The sequence below is a fragment of the Danio rerio genome, chromosome 14 (assembly GCF_052040795.2).
Source record: "Danio rerio strain M-AB ecotype USA chromosome 14, GRCz13ab, whole genome shotgun sequence".
NCBI lineage: Eukaryota > Metazoa > Chordata > Actinopteri > Cypriniformes > Danionidae > Danio > Danio rerio.
Window position 1 is genome coordinate 11,919,461 of NC_141034.1, and position 18,119 is coordinate 11,937,579.

The window sequence follows — 18,119 nt, forward strand, 5'->3', positions numbered from 1 at the left end:
ATATATATATATATATATATATATATATATATATATATAGGCATTACTTCAGCCATCCGATTTGTGCATGGCTTGTGTAATAGGGTTATTACGGCAGGGTGAGTTTAGGCTAGTTCTCCGGTTAGACTTCAATGATTTCGGAGTTCCAGACAGGTTATACAGGTGTTATAATCGGAGATATTTGACTTTGATTAACATGGCTTTGACTTTACGCGTTTGCTCGACTTTTCTGCGTTCTTGCTCGTCCAACAGCAAGGTAACATTATCTTTCTGTACCTTATTTGATAATAATTACTCAGAAAGCTGAAAAGTAAAAGTAGCACATGGTTATGCTATTAGACAAGTTGAATATTACTTAGATGTTGATTAATGCTATTGTTACTATAAACAACACATTTTCAGATGTTTCCTTAAAGGGTATTTATGAATCGGACTATGATGAAGGGCTCATAAATATTAATAACGGAACACCTTAAATTAACGGCTCTAAATGGTCAAAGGCAGATTTCGATCTATGTACAGGGCATGCCTCGTCAATACTTGGTTAGAAAAGACGCTAGTGGTTCTGCCCTTTTTTAAAGTTTTATTAAAACCTCGAGTAAAACCTCGAAAATTTGAGCTGTAAGGGAAGGTACGGTCACGTGGCTGCTTTCTTCCAGGAAGGAGGAGGAGCTATCTGAAGCAACGTCATTACGGATGGTGTTGTGAAAAAAGCGACAGCAACAAACCCACGCGGGTGTGTGAAAAAACAAATACAAAAAGCCATTTTTCCTTATATTGTCAAACGAATGACAGCTTGCTGAGAGCGAGACAGTAATGCTTTATGAATAATTATTTAACTATGATAATTATAAAATTATTTAATTATGATAACCCTGCTGAAAAAAACTACTTAAACCTGCCTAAGCTGATTGGCTGGTTTTAGCTGGTCGATCAGGCTGGTTTTAGAGTGGTCTTAGCCATGCCAGGCTGGTCTTAAATGGTCAGGCTGGGAGATGACCAGCTAGAACTAATTTGACCAGCCTATCCAGGTTGGGAGACCAGCCAAAATCAGCTATCCATCTAGTTTCAGCTGGGTTTAGCTCAGCCTGACCAGCAAAGACCAGGCTGGAAAAGGCCAAAACCCCTATAAAACCAGGCTGGTCGACCAGTTAAAACCATTCAATCAGCCTAGGCTGGTTTTAGCTGTTTTTTCCTCAGTAGGGAACTTATGCATTAAAACAGCAGACACACGCACACACACACACACACACATCAACAATGTTAAGCAGTTTAGTTTAGCAATTAGGTATGATTAGGGATAAAGAATAAAGTCATACTTAATAATAAATCCTACTAAACAGACAATACAACATTATAAATATAAAGCCATAGTTTGTAGGAAACAATACTTATAAAGTGATAGCGAAAATAAATTTTTCTTTAAAACATGGATGAGTATAATAATTTAATGTTCATACTGTCTTTTAAAATGGAGGAAGGAGGAGGCAAGCAGAGGCACTTGTGCTGGCTGAATTTGGAATATATGGGACAGTATACTTCTCTTTCTATTATATTCTTTCAGTCTTCTCTTTTTATTGCTGTCATACAAAATATGAATTGTCAAACTACAGCACCCTTTCTTTTATCATTACTGTTACAAGAATAGCAAAAATATATATATAGTCTGAAAAGTGATGTAAATGATCTAAATCAGGGGTGCCCAAACTTTTTCTTATAAAAGGCCAAACTAGATTGAGGCTAGTAGTCCGAAGGTAAATATAGTTGTCATGGATACTTCCAAATTTATTTATGGATTTTTAAAAATAACTAGAAAACATTGCTTTGTATTAACTTAATACATTATACATGTTTACGTTTTATAATGAACTTATTACAGTAAAAACAATCTCATTTACAGTATAACAGAATGGAGTTAACCTAGTCAAGCTGCACCAAATTTTGCCTTGATTTGCTTGCAGATGTCTTCTCAATTGTCCTCTATCCTTCCAGTGACAGTATTTACATTTTTACAAAATATTTATTTACATATTTACAATTAACATGTAAATGAAACAGTTTCAGTTGGCTTTTAAATTAGAAAGGACGATCTTGGTTAAAATGATTCAACCCGACCCTGCCTATCATTTTTACTCTCTTCTCGGATGAGATGGTGGGCCAAATCAAAGGTTACAGTGGGCCAATTTTGGCCTGCAGGCCCTAGTTTGGGCATCTCTGATCTAAATGCAAATATAAAAAAATTGCTTTTGTGAGGTTTTGTACAACTCTCAACAATACATACATTTTGTATTTTTTATTCATTCATGTAGCTAAATGATGTGTTAAATTCTTGGTTTATCTTCCAGTCAGTTCTAAGTGGACTTTCATCAGTCCGGTTTAGAAGTTCCTGTCCAGTTCTCATCAGCCATCTGGACCACCTGGTGCTCACAGTACGAGACCTTAACAAAACTACAAAATTTTACTCCGAGGTTTTAGGCATGGAGGTCGTCACCTTTAAGGTACTAGAATGCCATATACACAACTTCATTTAAAACAAAACCACTTGGTGGCAGCAAAGTGTAATTATTCATGTTGCCATTATAGGGTGACCGTAAAGCTTTGAGTTTTGGAGAGCAAAAAATTAACCTGCATCAGGTTGGGAAGGAGTTTGAACCTAAAGCACAAACACCAACACCAGGATCTGCCGACTTATGCCTTATTACCAAAACCCCTCTGAAAGCTGTTGCTGATCATCTCAAGGTAAAACACGATTTTATTCACATAATATCCCCATTATTGACTTTAATAAATGGCTTCAGCTTAAGAGAAGTAGAATTGAAGTCTCACTACATATACAGTTGAAGTCAGAATTATTAGCCTATCTGAATTATTATTTCTGTTTAACAGAGAAAAGATTTCTGAACATAATAGTTTTATTAACTCGTTCATTCATTCATTGATTTTCTTTTCGGCTTAGTCCCTTTATTAATCCGGGGTAGCCACAGCGGAATGAACCGCCAACTTATCCAGCACGTTTATACACAGCTGGTGCCCTTCCAGTTGCAACCCATCTCATTTTTATTATTATTAACTCATTTCTAATAACTGATTTATTTTATCTTTGCCATGATGACAGTAAATAAAATTTGACTATGTTTTTCAAGACACTTTTATACAGCTTAAAGTGACATTTAAAGGCTTCACTAGGTTAATTAGGTGTAACCCTGCCAGTCCTATGCCACCCAACCAGCTCCGAGCTGCTATCAAACCGGCGACTTTAGGCATGGGAGTCGGATGCTCTACCAAGGAGGCTAAAGACCATGGCTTCTAGTGTCTGTCGCAAGAGCACCTTTAGAGGTCAGAGGAGTGAGGTTTACCTGCACAGCACTTATTAACTGGCCTCTGTTATATAGGCAGGTTAGGGTAATTAGGCATGTTATTGTATAATGATGGTTTGTTCTGTAGACTGTCAAAAAAATAGCTTAAAGGGGCTAATAATATTGACCTTAAAATGGTGTTAAAAAAAAATTTAAAACTTTTTTTATTCTAGCCAAAATAAAACAAATGAGACTTTCTCCAGAAGAAAAAATATTATCAGACATACTGTGCACATTTCATTGCTCTGTTAAACATCATTTGGGAAGTATTAAAAAAGGAAAATCAAAGGGGGGCTAATAATTGTGGCTTCAACTGTAGATTTCATTTGGCCAACACTTTATAAAAAATAAAGAAACAACAACAAAAGCAAATAAAATATTGTTAAGGGTTAAAAATGTAATTTTGTTTTATTTTTACTATTCATTAGATGATTGTCCTAATTTCACGAGACATTAGATATTGAAGGTTGTGTAGCTTAAGTATTATGTCCTACATATTTTGATGCTGTTGTGTTTTGCAGGCTTGTGGAGTGACAATAGAGGAGGGTCCGGTTGACAGGACTGGTGCTGTGGGTCCCATCAGTTCCCTCTATTTTCGTGACCCTGATGACAACTTGATTGAAGTGTCCAATTACCAGCAATAGACAGGAGGAGGTGCTCTATCATCAGCTACAAATCTACTCTCTGTATAGCAGGAGTCTTGTCATAATGTATATGACTTAACATTGTAATAATGTTGTGGGGTCAAATCACCATCTTGTGAACTGAAATTCTGTTATGGAGATGTTAATATGTTATGACATGCTACAATATTTTGTTAGTAAAAGTATATTAGCAAAGTTTTCTTTGTTATTGGCAAAGCCTCTTTCCTCCTAATGACAATAAAAACATTGTTCATCTTCTCACCTTCTTTAATGTAATGAGTTTATTTATGTCGTGTGTCGCTACAGTAGAATAAGTGTGTACAGAAAGTTTTTTAGACCCCTTTAAATTTCCCACTCTTTGTTATATTGCAGCCATTTGCTAAAATCATTTAAGTTCTTTTTTATTCTCATATATGTACACACAGCACCTCATATTAACTGAAAAACACAGAATTGTTGACATGTTTGCAGATTTATTAAAAAAGAACAACTGAAATATCACATGGTCCTAAGTATTCAGACCCTTTGCTCAGTATTTAGTAGAAACAGCCTTTTAATCTAACACAGCCATGAGTCTTTTTGGGGGAAATGCAACACGTTTTTCACACCTTGATTTGGGGATCCTCTGCCATTCCTCCTTGCAGATCCTCTCCAGTTCTGTCTGGTTGGATGTTAAATGTTGGTGTACAGCCATTTTTAAATCTCTCCAGAGATGCTCAATTGTGTTTAAGTTAGGGCTCTGGCTAGGCCATTCAGGAACAGTCAGAGAGTTGTTGTGAAGCCACTTTGTTACTTTAGTTGTGTGCTTAGGGTTATTGTCTTGTTGAAAGGTAAACCTTTGGCCCAGTCTGAGATCCTGAGCGCTCTGGAGAAGTTTTTTATCCAGGATGTCCCTGTACTTGGCCACATTCATCTTTCCCTTGATTACTTCCTGTCCCTGCAGCTGAAGAAGATCCCCACTGCAAGATGCTGCCACCACCATACTTCATAGTTGGGGCTATTTGGACAGATGATAAGCAGTGCCTGATTTTCTCCAAACAAACCACTTAGAATATGAGGCCAAAAAGTACTATCTTGGTCTCATCAGACCAGAGAATCTTATTTATCACCAATTTGGAGTCATTTGGGTGTTTTTTAGCAAACTCCATGCTGGCTTTCATGTGACGGGCCACTCTGCCATAAGATCTCGACTGGTGGTGGAGCCCATAGCATACAAATGTGGGCCACTTTAGGTAGTTATGCGGCACTTGTGGTCTTCATTTGGCCCTGACGAAATGAATGTGGGCCTGAAGTGGGCTAATATGGGCGACACAGTGGTGCAGTAGTTAGTGCTGTCGCCTCACAGCAAGAAGGACGCTGAGTCGCTGGTTCGAACATCGGCTCAGTTGGCGTTTTTGTGTGGAGTCTGTATGTTCTACCTGCGTTCGTGTGGGTTTCCTCCGGGAGCTCCGGTTTCCCCCACTGTCCAAAGACATGCGGTACAGGTGAATTGGGTAGGTTAAATTGTCCGTAGTGTATGAGTGTGAATGAGTGTATGTGGATGTTTCCCAGAGATGGGTTGCGGCTGGAAGAGCATCCACTGTGTAAAAACGTGCTTGATAAGTTGGCGGTTCATTATGCTGTGGCGACTCCGGATTAATAAAGGAACTAAGCCGACAAGAAAATTAATTAAATGAATGAATAATGATAATTCATATTAGAGCGATTTCTGGTACACCGATCAAAAGTTTGTGCTCAGTTTTTTTTTTTTTCATGTTTTTTTAAGAAAATGATTCTGTTCTTCAAGGCAGTTTTTTGTAACTTTAAAAAAATATATGTTAAATTGTTTTATATTCTACACTGTTAAAAATTGTCCCGTTAAAAAACAGTAAAATACTGGCAGCTGCAGTTGCCAGCAATGTACTGTTATTTTACAGTATGTTGCTGTAAAAATACATGGACTACATTGATTTACACAATACTCAAGTGAACTCATTTTGCTCACTGAAAGCAACTGCCTCAACTTGGTCAACTGCTGAATGAGTTTATGAATTAATGTGCTATATATGCTTAGAAGCATACTTATAATGATAACTTATTTTAGTTAATTAAAAAAGTTTGGTTTAACTCTAATGTCTTATTTTTCACAACAGCACACATGCATGTAAATCTGGAATCACCAGAGAGATTCTGACTGCATCAGCCACTAAACAGCCGCTGTCTTTAAATAGAGAAACATGCAGAATAACATCAGCAGTTCATTGTTCATCTTTAACTCATCCACTGGCTCTACTCTCCTCCACAACGGTGACAGACAGAAGAAATTAGCTTCAGGTTTTACAGTAAAATACTGTTTTTTCCTTGATTTAACAGTAATCTACTGGCAGCTGTGGTTGCCAGCAATCTACTGTTTTTTAACAGTCTACTTCCGTTGTGTAAATTAACAGTATATTACTGTTAAAATACATTTTTACACTGTGTTTTTACTTCTCACACCTTTAACCCTTTAAACCCCAGAGCATATACTTCAGTTTTTATTGAAGTGTCCACACTACTGAGTGTTCAAGAAACATGTAGCAAAGCTGAAGTAAATTCATTAATTAACTGACTAATTAAATGATAATTGAGGATTAACAATGAACAAATGAAGAAATACTGAAGGGAAAAAACAAAAACAGAACATACAAAACTTTAGTCACAGCTTTATAATGAAATAACCTGAAGAACAACAAATGATTAAATCATTGAAATGATCAGCGGATGATTAAACAACTCTACAAACATCATCACCAGCTACACTTATTACTTAATACATGTATTTTTGTATAACATCTACTAAAGTTCTTCTTGAGAAAAAGTTAAAGTTTTACGTCACCATCATGGAGAACAGAGTTTGCTTTAGTTGGGCTCTTAGCCCTGTCATTTTTAACATTTATATATCTTGGCTGCTGCAATTGTTAAGAACTTTGCTTAAAAAGCTCCTTTGTTGAGGCAAGCCAGCCAAAAACCTAAATCTGAAAAAATAAGATCTGGTGATGTTCAAGTTGCTATTAAATGGCAGAGTCTGTTCTCATTTAGTATAATAAAATTTATTGCTCCCATTCAATGTTAAATCTATTGTTTTACATTATGTATATATATGGCAACGATTTCTGGAAGTTTTTAAGAATATCTTGGACAATAACACTGCTCTATGGTGTATATCGCACTCAAAGAGACATCAATAATCAGCGGATGAACCTCAATAATGGTGACGACTAACAAAATTAACAGTTTAACTCACAAACAGGCAACTGAAAGTCTAAACATAAACAACAGCAGAATTAAACACAAGTAAAGAAAACTCTTAGACCATTATACAACATTTTTTTATACCGCAATGCATGCTGGGATATTTGTACCGTGCCACTCCCAGCATGCATTGCAGCATGAAACATTTGAGATGTTACCATTGTTGAGATACAAGGTCAGATTCATGAGGTCTGAGTGTGTATTTGTCATAACTGAACTGTTTTTGTATGTTATTTCTTAACTGTTAAGTAATTACTGAGGTATCTTTCTGTTTTCACTTCTCATTAATTTAATTAATACCTGTAACTAAACATAAAATCTATTGCATGAGGCCCTTCTTCCAGATTTATACCAAAACATTTATCAGAACTAATTTCAGACAAATATATTTCTTTATTTATTGACTCTCCAACTTGACTGCTATAATACAAGCATTTTGTTAACTCTTTATTATAGTGATTGGAGAGTCTGAATTAATCAGTTCAAGGGTGAAGAACCCAACTAAATCAGCCCCTCACTCCATTACGGTGACACAAAAAACACCTTAATTTCTGTTGGATCTCAATGTGAATAGTATGGAAGTCAAATCAGTCAGTAATAAGCTGTAAGTGTGTCTGCTGTTGTTTGTGGAGTTGTTTAATGATCCTCTGCTGAGACTGAAGCTGTTTTATTTTATTTTATTTTATTTAATGTTGTAACTCAAGTCACTGTTTGTGTTTCTTGTTTATTTTCTTCAGTAATTGTAATTATTAACAGCAGGTGTTCATCAGTGTCTGAATTCACTCATTAGTGTTCATTAAAACTGTCAGGTGAACTATATTAGTTAACTAGTGTATGAAATAGTGAACAAGGACACAAAGTGTGATTTCAAACACAGACTTCAAAACATCGAATCTGAACTCGGTTAGCTCACAGTTTTCTGCAGTTGGTTACTTTCTCGAAAACAAAAATGTTACCTAGAAAGCACTGTTTTTAACAGAATATTACTGTTTTAGTGAAAAAACATTATTTTACCGTAGAATCTGACCGTTTTTTAACAGCAATTTTTTGCAGTGTATATAATAACTACTATCAGCGTGATTTCTGAACATGTGGCTCTGAAGCAGTGTTATTTTTTACAGCAAATTTTGATTTAGTTTTAGTCTTTAGATTAAAATTCCATTTTAGTTTTAGTCCTATTTTAGTGTTCTGACTCATTTTAGTTTTAGTCGACTAAATTTACTCAAGATTTAGTTGACTAAAATATATTTGGTATAATTTAAGTGTATTTTAATTAAACATTCTCTACATTTATTTATATTGATTCAAGATTAATTCATGTTGGTACAGAGTAAATTCATGTAGGAAATTGTTTTTTTTAATTATAGAAAAAATAGAAGATGTGTTAAATTATTACACAAATAATGTTTATTATTATTATTATTATTTATTATTATTATTTTATGTGTACACTAGCGGTCAAAGGTTTGGGGTCAGTTTTTTTCTTCATGTTTTTCTTTTTACGAAAATGATTCTGTTCATCAAGGCAGCATTTATTAAATATAAAAAAATCTAATTTTAAATAACTTATTTTAAATGATTGAGTTTCAAATTGTTATTACTCCAGTCATTATTGCTTTTATTACTATTACCATTAATAATAATAATAATAATAATAATAAATATTATTGGTAACACTTTACAATAAGGTTCATTAGTTAATGCATTTACTAACATGAACTAATCATGAACAACACATGTACAGCATTTATTAATCATAATCGAACATTTACTAATGCATTATTGACATCCAAGTCCATGCTTGTTAACATTAGTTAATGCACTGAGTTAACATGAACTAACAATCAACTACTGTATTTTCATTAACTAACATGAACAAACACAGTAGTAAATGTATTGTTCATTGTTTGTTCATGTTAGTAAATGCATTAATTAACATTAACTAATGAACCTTATTGTAAAGTGTGACCATATTATTAATAATAATAATGATAATAATTAATATTAGAGTAATTTCTAAATGATTGTGTGACTGTGAAGACTGAAGTGATGAAGCTGAAAATTAATCTTTCAAAGTTGGAATAGTTATTAAAAATATGCTAGAATAAATGCTTTAAAATCTGGAATAAACAGTTATTAAAACTAGCTGGAATAAATTATTAAATTAAATGATAAACTACTTTTGAACAGTTATTTTATAGTGCAATAACATTTCACAATTGTACAATTTGTCCTGTATTTTTGATTAAATAAATGCAGCCTTGGTGAGCAGGAGAGGCTTGTTTTGAAACACTTAAACATAAAAAAAACTACTGACCCTAAACGTTTGACCACAAGTTTAATGTTTTTTTTTTTTTTTTTTTTTTTAATCGGTGGTTCATCACTTAGTGAGTAAAAAGTTCCAGTAAAGCCTAGGTTCAAAGGTAAAATCTATCTTTTCCTTCTGGGTATACAATGAGTTGCACTAGTTTAAGATATCAGAGCACTTTATCTTAACTTGTATCATCGTAAACTCGTCCACATTTTAACAGCAGTATTTGTTTTAAAGATTTTTTCTCAAGATACAGCATAGTCACAAAAGCTCGAAAAAAATGTTTTTCCCCTGAAGAAAATGTTCATTCTTTTCAAGAATGTGCTTGAGGTTTCTTTGTTTTCGTCATATTTATTTTTAGTCGTTGACAGCCTCCTACTGACTGAGTCACGTTTAATTTTTATCTCTCTTTTTTTAATGTAAACCAATAACCAGTGTTTTGACAGCACGTGAAATTCGCATCATTTAATACAGTTTCAAAACCAAAATCCCCTGTGCTTTTTGTGTGTGTTTTTCCTTCAAATAGGTTACTAATCAATAGAATCATGAAGGTGTCACACAACTGGAATTTCCTATTTCCACAGTAATTGCAAGGGCTCGGCCAATGATGACACTCTTCACAATAGACAATTGTGACAATAATGCAATCATTAGTCAAGGTAGAAAAATGACACTCCTTACAATAGACAACGTAGGTGCTTTGTGGATTTTGTTGGAGAATGATGTAAGATGAGAACAGCGTATACTTTCTGAGAGACAATTTACAAAAAAGAAAACAGTATCACAGTCATCAAGAGATTCAGGGAATCTAAACACCTCTAGGGAGCACACTATTGAGTGGTAAACAATAATTTATGCTAGAAACCTATATTTTAGAAGCAGTATTGCCAATACAGTATAGTATGGTTCATTTTACAGCTAAAAAATAAATCAATAATATATATATGAGCAATTCCATGAGAATGTCAACCTTGCCATGAAAAAAAAAGATTTTAGCAAAATAGCAAAACCCTTTCTAAGTTTTTTTTTTTTTTTTGTAGGCTTGTATTTTACAGGAATGTAAAAAATACTCAAAATTGTCTTTGCCAAAGTTCTCAAATAATTATGGTTTACCAAACTCACAAAAGGGGCAATTTCACATCCGTCACATCCATAACATAAAAGTCATAAATGAAAATCATTTTCTCATAAATAAAAAATGTAAAACAAAATAAAATCAAGCATTTTTGTTCTGAGAGAGCAATTCTTAATTCTTATCCTTTTGATGAGTATTGTTTCTTTTAGGTTGTACAGTTTAATTAACAGAATTTCTACAAAGTATGCTGTATACTGTAAACGTTTTCAGTCACATTATTCAGTCACATATTTTCCTCATTTAAAGTATAAAAAATGTTTACAGATTCACATTTTTCTGATCTCTTAACTTGGTGGTTAGTTGTTTTGGAAAATATAAACAGATGTTTCAATATAGCTATATAGTTTCTTCAACATGACAATGAAAAGGGGGTCCAACCCTGTACTAGTAAGGTGGTCCTAATAAAGTGGCTGACTGTAGGTGCTCGGCTAAAAAAAAAAAAAAAAAAATTATATATATATATATATATATATATATATATATATATATATATATATATATATATATATATATATATATATATATAAAATTTATTTATTGATTTATTTATTTTTTATACATATATATACATATACATATGTATGTTTATGTATGTATATATGTATATACACACACACACACACACACACATTGTGGCGAGATGGATGCTTTTTATTGTTTATTTTTCTCAAGTGCCACTAGGGGGCGCTGCTCCGACCGGTCCTTCCTATCGCTTCCAGACAATACTTCCGGGGGTCGGGAGGAAGCGGAAGGGCAGGTAAACAATCTGAGATTATAAAAGAGGGAGAAAAGGCCAGAGAAGGGGCTTTTGGTTGTTTTGGTGTCGGGTATTTGGTGGCAAGAATTGGAGAAGGAGGAGAAGAACGGTGTAAGGTGGAGAGCTTGTTGGTTTCAATGACTGTGTGAGGAAAAAACTGAGGGGTGGAAGCAATTTGTGGACGTGGTGACCAGGCGATCTCTCTAAGTATTGTGTGCGAGGGGTCTGAAATTCTCGATGGAAAAAGTGGACCTGTGCAGAACGGCTTCGGTGTCCCTGGGTCAGTAACTTTTGTCCATTTGCATCCATTCATACACCCACACATTCCACACACACATTACAACATTATCACATAGGCTTTCTTTACATTTTTTTCCCTCTCTTGTTTCCAGTCGATCAGCCACACATTATTATTGTTTGTTTGTTTGTTTGTTTGTTTTCTTTTGGGTTATCTAAACATTATTATTGAAGTGTTTGAATTGTTTGTTTGATGTTTCCTTTTGTTACCTAAGAAGTGCTAATTTTGACCATGATCTATGACTGAACAGTGATTAAAAGTATATATTTTGATTTAGAAAACCTTTTTGTTGTACTGCTTGTTAAAAATATACCAGTTAATTTAATTTAAAGTGTGTGTTGGGTTATCTTTATTTTCTTCTCTTTGTGTGTATGGTGGTTGAGTGTTTGCCGCGGCTATCCAGGGTTTTAATTTAATTTTTGGCAAGTTAATCTTGTCTGGCGCCCAAAGATTTATTAATTCTGGTAACTATTTATCTTTTTTTTTTTTTTGTTTGAGGTCCGCTGGCAGTGGGATTAAGGGACGTGTGAAAGCCAGCTAGTGCAGTACCCACGTGGACCAGCGGTTGAGCGTTCGGCTGCGGTGCAGGAGGTCCCGTGTTCGAATCCCGCGGAGTTCAGTTTTTGAGATTTGAATTATTTTTTTTTTCTTATTATAAACTGTATATAAGATTTATTTATTACAAACAACCACCGTCACATAAGTGGCGCCCAACGTAGGGCCCTGAACACTTAAAAAAAAAAAAAAAAAAAAAAAAAAAACTGAACACTTTATAAGACATTGAACACCATTGAAACCTTACTTTATTTTGGGAAATTTTGAACTTTGAAACTCATTTGAATTGTTTGACTGATTTCAGTTGACAACAACCTTTTGACTTTTTGAACTGTTTTGCTTTACTGACAAAGACTTTGGAAAAAAAAAACAATTTTGTTAAAAAAAAAAAAAAAAAAAAAAGTTGTTATAGAACATTTGTGTCATTGTACAGGAATTGTACTGATTTTGAATACCTTGTGAATTTGGTACTTGTGGTACTTTTGACATCTCTCTCTATATATATATTTTTTGTGACCACATTGACTAAAAAGACAACATTTTCTTTTTTGATTTAAATTTTTTCAAAACCCTTAGATTACACTCATACACACTATAAACATGGCCAACGTCAATCCTTCCCCTTCAACTTCCGTGGATATTGATCCACCAGATATAGCCACTCCAGTTTGGCCACCAGTACAGCAAAGACAGTTCTCATCACCTTCCAACATTCCCACATACCACTCCACACCCACTCAGTTAGACCCTTATGGAAGGACTCAAGTGCATTTCCACACCACCACTCCAGGTGTTACTTCTACAGTTCAACCTGACCCAATGCAACTGTGCACAAGTGCATCCACGGTAGAATCACCGCCCTCCACAGCAACCCAGCATGCTCTTCCTGGATACCTCCCTACACCTGGAAGAGAAATTCATCAACTTACTGCTCATGTACAAGGAAACTGGGATCGTGTATTTGACTGTCTGAAACGGCAAGATAAAGCTGTGAAGGAACTCACCGAAAAATCGGCTAAATCTTTTTCCCTGCATGAAGCAAAGCTTGCAAAAATGGAATCCACCTATCAGCAACTCCTGAACACATTAACTGCACAACGAAAAGATGACACAGAGACAGCGGATCAACTCACTAAAGCTGTGAAGGTGATGGTGACACAAGAAATCCAAAGGAGTGAAAGTACCTTAATTTCAGAGATTCGTTTCATGGTAGAACAAGCTCAGCTGGAATTGCAGAAGGATATTCGAGCTACCAAGGAACACTCTGACAAGAATTTTGAACGCCTTTCCAGTGATCTAAATCACTGCAGCACTGAAATTAATGCCATAAAAAACCAACTTGACAATCTTCAAACAGAAATAAGTGATGTCATCCCACCTATAAAGCAAGTGTCTGATCCTCCAAGCAGTGCACCTGTATCAGTTTCAACACAGTCTTCATCTTCAGTGACTGCTCCAATGCCTTTTCAAACACCTGTTATAAAAAGTGATCATTTAAAGTTAACTTTTCCAACGTTTGGAAGACCTTCGGATGATGCTGATCCACTGCTATATGTAACACGCTGCAAAGATTTCCTCGCCTTACACCCTCTAGATGATCCAGACATCCTAGCTACCTTCCGCACTGTCCTGTACGGTACAGCCCGGGATTGGTGGGAAGTGGCTCGCTCTGCTATTTCCACATGGAGTGAGTTTGAAACTGCTTTTCTCTCAGCTTTCCTTTCAGAAGACTATGAGGATGAGCTGGCAGAGAGGGTTAGAACTAGAACACAAGCAGAGAAAGAGTCAATTAGAGACTTTGCTTTTACATACAGAGCAATGTGTAAACGATGGAAGCCCACATTAACTGAGAGTGAATTAGTAAAAATGATTCTAAAAAACATAAAACCTCACCTAGCCAGCCAACTTCGAAGCCGTGTCCATACAGTGGATGAGTTGGTTAAACTGGGCCTTCAGCTTGAGAAGGATTATGTTCAGCAGTTACATTATGTAGAACATGTGACTCAACCCTCACCACAAAGAATTGCCCCCAACCGAGTTGAGAAACCTCCAGTTTTGTGTTGGAGATGCAAAGGTCTGCATCCACCAGGTAGTTGTCCTCACTATTCCTCCTCTGTGCAAACCACTCAATCATCTAGTCACCCTCCTCCTACAGGAAATAAACGTCATTTTCAGACCCAAAAGCACGGAGGTAATCCATCTAACAATGCCATGTCTATTACACTTCCTTCAAAGCCATTACCCAAGTCGACTGTTACTAAATCTGTGGTCATACCACAACAGCTGATAGTTCCAATTTACATTGGGGCTTGGAGAGGAAAAGCCATATTGGATACGGGTGCCAGTTACACTTTACTCCATGAGAGTTTGTGGAAGGAGATCGATCCCCAAGCCAGCCTCCATCCCTGGACACTTGGCCCACTCTATCTGGCCAATGGAGAAGCCGAAGTTCCTTTAGGATGGACTAATTTTGAAATCATATTGCATGACAAAGTTTTTCCTACTCAAGCTGCCATTCTCACTCCAAAAGCCTTGGCTTACTCTGTAGTCTTGGGTTTAGATTTCATTTATTCAAGTGGTCTACAGATTAATGTAGTTGACCAGACATACTCTTTTAAGTCCAACCCTAATGAAGAGTACCCTTTTCAACCTGGACATGCTAGTGTTCCTGTGGGAAGATCCCAACATTTGAACAAAAATGCACAAACCCAACATTCAAGTAAGACACTATCTCTGCTCAGCTCTATTCCTCCACCATTACCGTTTCCAGTAGTATCCCAACTTGCACCCAGTAGTGATGATCAAGCTCTGATTGAGATGGCTGTTGCCGAAGCACACTTACCACTAGAAAGTAAGCCACAGTTACTTCATCTTCTCCAGTCAAACCCAAAAGTCTGTACTCTTCAGCTTGGAAGAACCACTGTTCTTCAACATTGCATTTACACCACTCACCCAGTACCCGTTAAGCAACGTCCTTATCGGTTGACACCTGGAAAACAAGCCATAGTAGAGGAACAGATTGAAGAGATGCTAAAGGCTGGTGTCATCGAACAGTCTTGTTCTCCATGGGCATCTCCAGTAGTTCTTGTTCCCAAGAAAGACAACAGTCTTAGGTTCTGTGTGGACTACAGAAAATTGAATGCGATGACAGAAAGTGATGCTTATCCAATACCTAACATCACAGAGATTTTAGAGTCTCTTTCTGGAGCATCCACATTCTCATCCTTGGACCTCAACTGTGGATTTTGGCAGGTACCAATGGATGACAAAAGCAAGTTGATGACTGCATTCATCACCTCTAGAGGGTTATATCATTTCAATGTTATGCCCTTTGGACTGAAAAATGCTCCTGCTACCTTCCAACGTTTGATGGAAATCGTCCTGAGAGATTTACTTGGGAAAATTTGCTACGTCTATATTGACGACATTGTCATTTACTCACCCACCTTGACCCAACATCTTCACGACATCCAGACCATCTTGGAGAGACTGGAAAAAGCAGGTCTAACCCTAAACCTAAAAAAATGTTCCTTTTGCCTACCTGAAATTACCTTTCTAGGACACGTAGTGAGTCACCAAGGAGTTGCAGCTGACCCCAAGAAGGTGGAGGTCATTCACGCTTACCCAGTCCCACAAAACCTTAAGGATGTTCAGCGATTCTTAGGACTGGCAGGATGGTATCACCGTTTTGTACCAAATTTTTCACGCATTGCTGAACCACTGAATAATCTGAAAAAGAAAGGACAACAATTCAAGTGGGATTCACTATGCCAGCAAGCATTTGACAATCTAAAGTTCTGTCTTACCACACCTCCCATCCTGGGCCATCCAGATCTTAACATACCTTTTACTGTGTATACTGATGCCAGTGACTCAGGACTAGGGGCTGTTTTGACCCAGCGTAAAGAGCAGGGTGGCGAAGAAGTAATTGCTTATGCCAGTAGAACCTTGACTAAGGCAGAAGTGAATTACTCCACCACGGAGAAAGAGTGTCTGGCTGTGGTGTGGGCTTTAGACAAGTGGCAACACTACCTGGAACCTAGAATGTTTACAGTGGTTACAGACCATTCCGCTCTGCAATGGGTCATGAATTCCACCAAACCAGCCAGTCGACTCATGAGATGGGCCTTGCGCTTGCAACGCTATGATTTTGTAATCGAGTACAGAAAAGGACGGCTGAATGTTGCTCCTGATGCGTTGTCCCGTATGTATTCCATGCCAGGCTGTAACTTGTACACCACGGAAAAGGATCTGCCTGATTTCCCTGTCACCCCACAAACCATCTGGGAGGAACAACATCAAGACACAGACATTATGAAGATCTTTCAAGCTCTGGCCAAAAATGAGCAACAGGAACAAGCCCAGTACACTGTGTTGGAAGACAAGCTGTATCACATCACCCACCTAGCAGATGAAACTGTTCACTACAAAGTAGTCATTCCATCTACTCTTAGACCAACAGTACTGGAATGGTACCATGATACTCCCTTAAGCGGACACTTGGGAATTTACAAGACGTACAAGCGAATACAAGATGTTGCTTATTGGCCAGGAATGTGGACAGACATAAAAAAATATGTCAAAAATTGTGCCAAATGTCAAGTCACCAAATGGGACAACCGGAAACCTGCTGGCAAGTTACAACAAGTTACAACATCACGACCAAATGAGATGTGGGGAGTGGATATAATGGGTCCAATGCCGAAGTCTGGAAAACAAAATGAGTACTTACTCGTATTTGTCGACTATTTCTCCAAATGGGTTGAACTGTTTCCCATGCGGCATGCCACAGCACAGACCATTGCCACCATACTAAGACAAGAAATGTTGACTCGGTGGGGAGTCCCTGACTTCATATTGTCAGACAGAGGAGCGCAGTTTGTTTCTTCTTTATTCACAGAGCTGTGTGGAAAATGGAACATCACTCCAAAGCTTACCACTGCTTATCACCCACAGACCAACATGACAGAAAGAGTGAATCGCACTTTGAAGTCTATGATTGCAGGGTTTGTGGAGGACAACCACAAGACCTGGGATACATACTTACCAGAGTTACGTTTTGCTTTAAATTCTGCAATACAGGAATCCATTGGGATGACGCCTGCCGAACTTCACCTAGGTCGGAAAATCCACAGTCCCATGGATAAACTGCTGCACAGACGTGATCTCTCACCAACCAAGCCTGCATACGACATGGTACACAAAATAATACAATTACAAAGGCAAGCCAAAGAAAATTACACAAAAGCTCAAAAACGGCAGTTAAGGAGCTATGACAAGAACAGAAGAGACGTGTTCTTCAGAGAAAGAGAGCGTGTATGGGTCCGTAATTTTCCCATCTCTAGTGCACAACATCACTTCAGTGCTAAACTAGCTCCAAAGTGGAAAGGACCATACCGCATTATCCAGCAACTAGGCCCTGTGAACTACCAGGTATCTCTTGAAGACACTGGTGAGGATGTGAGAAATGTTCATGTGTGTAATCTTAAACCATGTTTCCCCACGGCAGAGGAGCTGGAAGCAAGGGAGAAAGAATTGCACAAAGATCCTCCCACAGCAGGATCAAAAAAGATTTTAAAAATGTAAATCCTCGTGAGCATTGAACAACATGGGTTGTTCTCACGAAGGGGGGGAGAGTGTGGCGAGATGGATGCTTTTTATTGTTTATTTTTCTCAAGTGCCACTAGGGGGCGCTGCTCCGACCGGTCCTTCCTATCGCTTCCAGACAATACTTCCGGGGGTCGGGAGGAAGCGGAAGGGCAGGTAAACAATCTGAGATTATAAAAGAGGGAG

The 18,119-nt window shown here is 37.0% G+C and overlaps 1 protein-coding gene and 1 long non-coding RNA gene across 3 annotated transcripts in view; both read left to right on the forward strand.

Annotated features, from left to right (window-relative positions):
- LOC147840776 (uncharacterized) overlaps positions 1–18,119 on the forward strand; it is a 1,215,461-nt gene that overhangs the window by 797,737 nt on the left and 399,605 nt on the right. The window lies entirely within an intron of this gene.
- Positions 134–4,261, forward strand: glod5 (glyoxalase domain containing 5). The gene is made up of 4 exons (NM_001020678.1): positions 134–256; positions 2,346–2,498; positions 2,584–2,739; positions 3,878–4,261. Exons 1-4 carry the CDS (start codon positions 197–199, stop codon positions 3,998–4,000), a joined length of 492 nt encoding a protein of 163 aa, NP_001018514.1. The 5' UTR covers positions 134–196; the 3' UTR covers positions 4,001–4,261.

Excerpts from the sequence above, each read along its gene's own strand:
- glod5 (NM_001020678.1), top strand. The coding sequence starts at position 197 with ATGGCTTTGACTTTACGCGTTTGCTCGACTTTTCTGCGTTCTTGCTCG. Across the intron at positions 257-2,345 it reads CTTGCTCGTCCAACAGCAAG|TCAGTTCTAAGTGGACTTTC; the intron begins GTAACATTATCT and ends TTTATCTTCCAG. Across the intron at positions 2,740-3,877 it reads CTGTTGCTGATCATCTCAAG|GCTTGTGGAGTGACAATAGA; the intron begins GTAAAACACGAT and ends TGTGTTTTGCAG.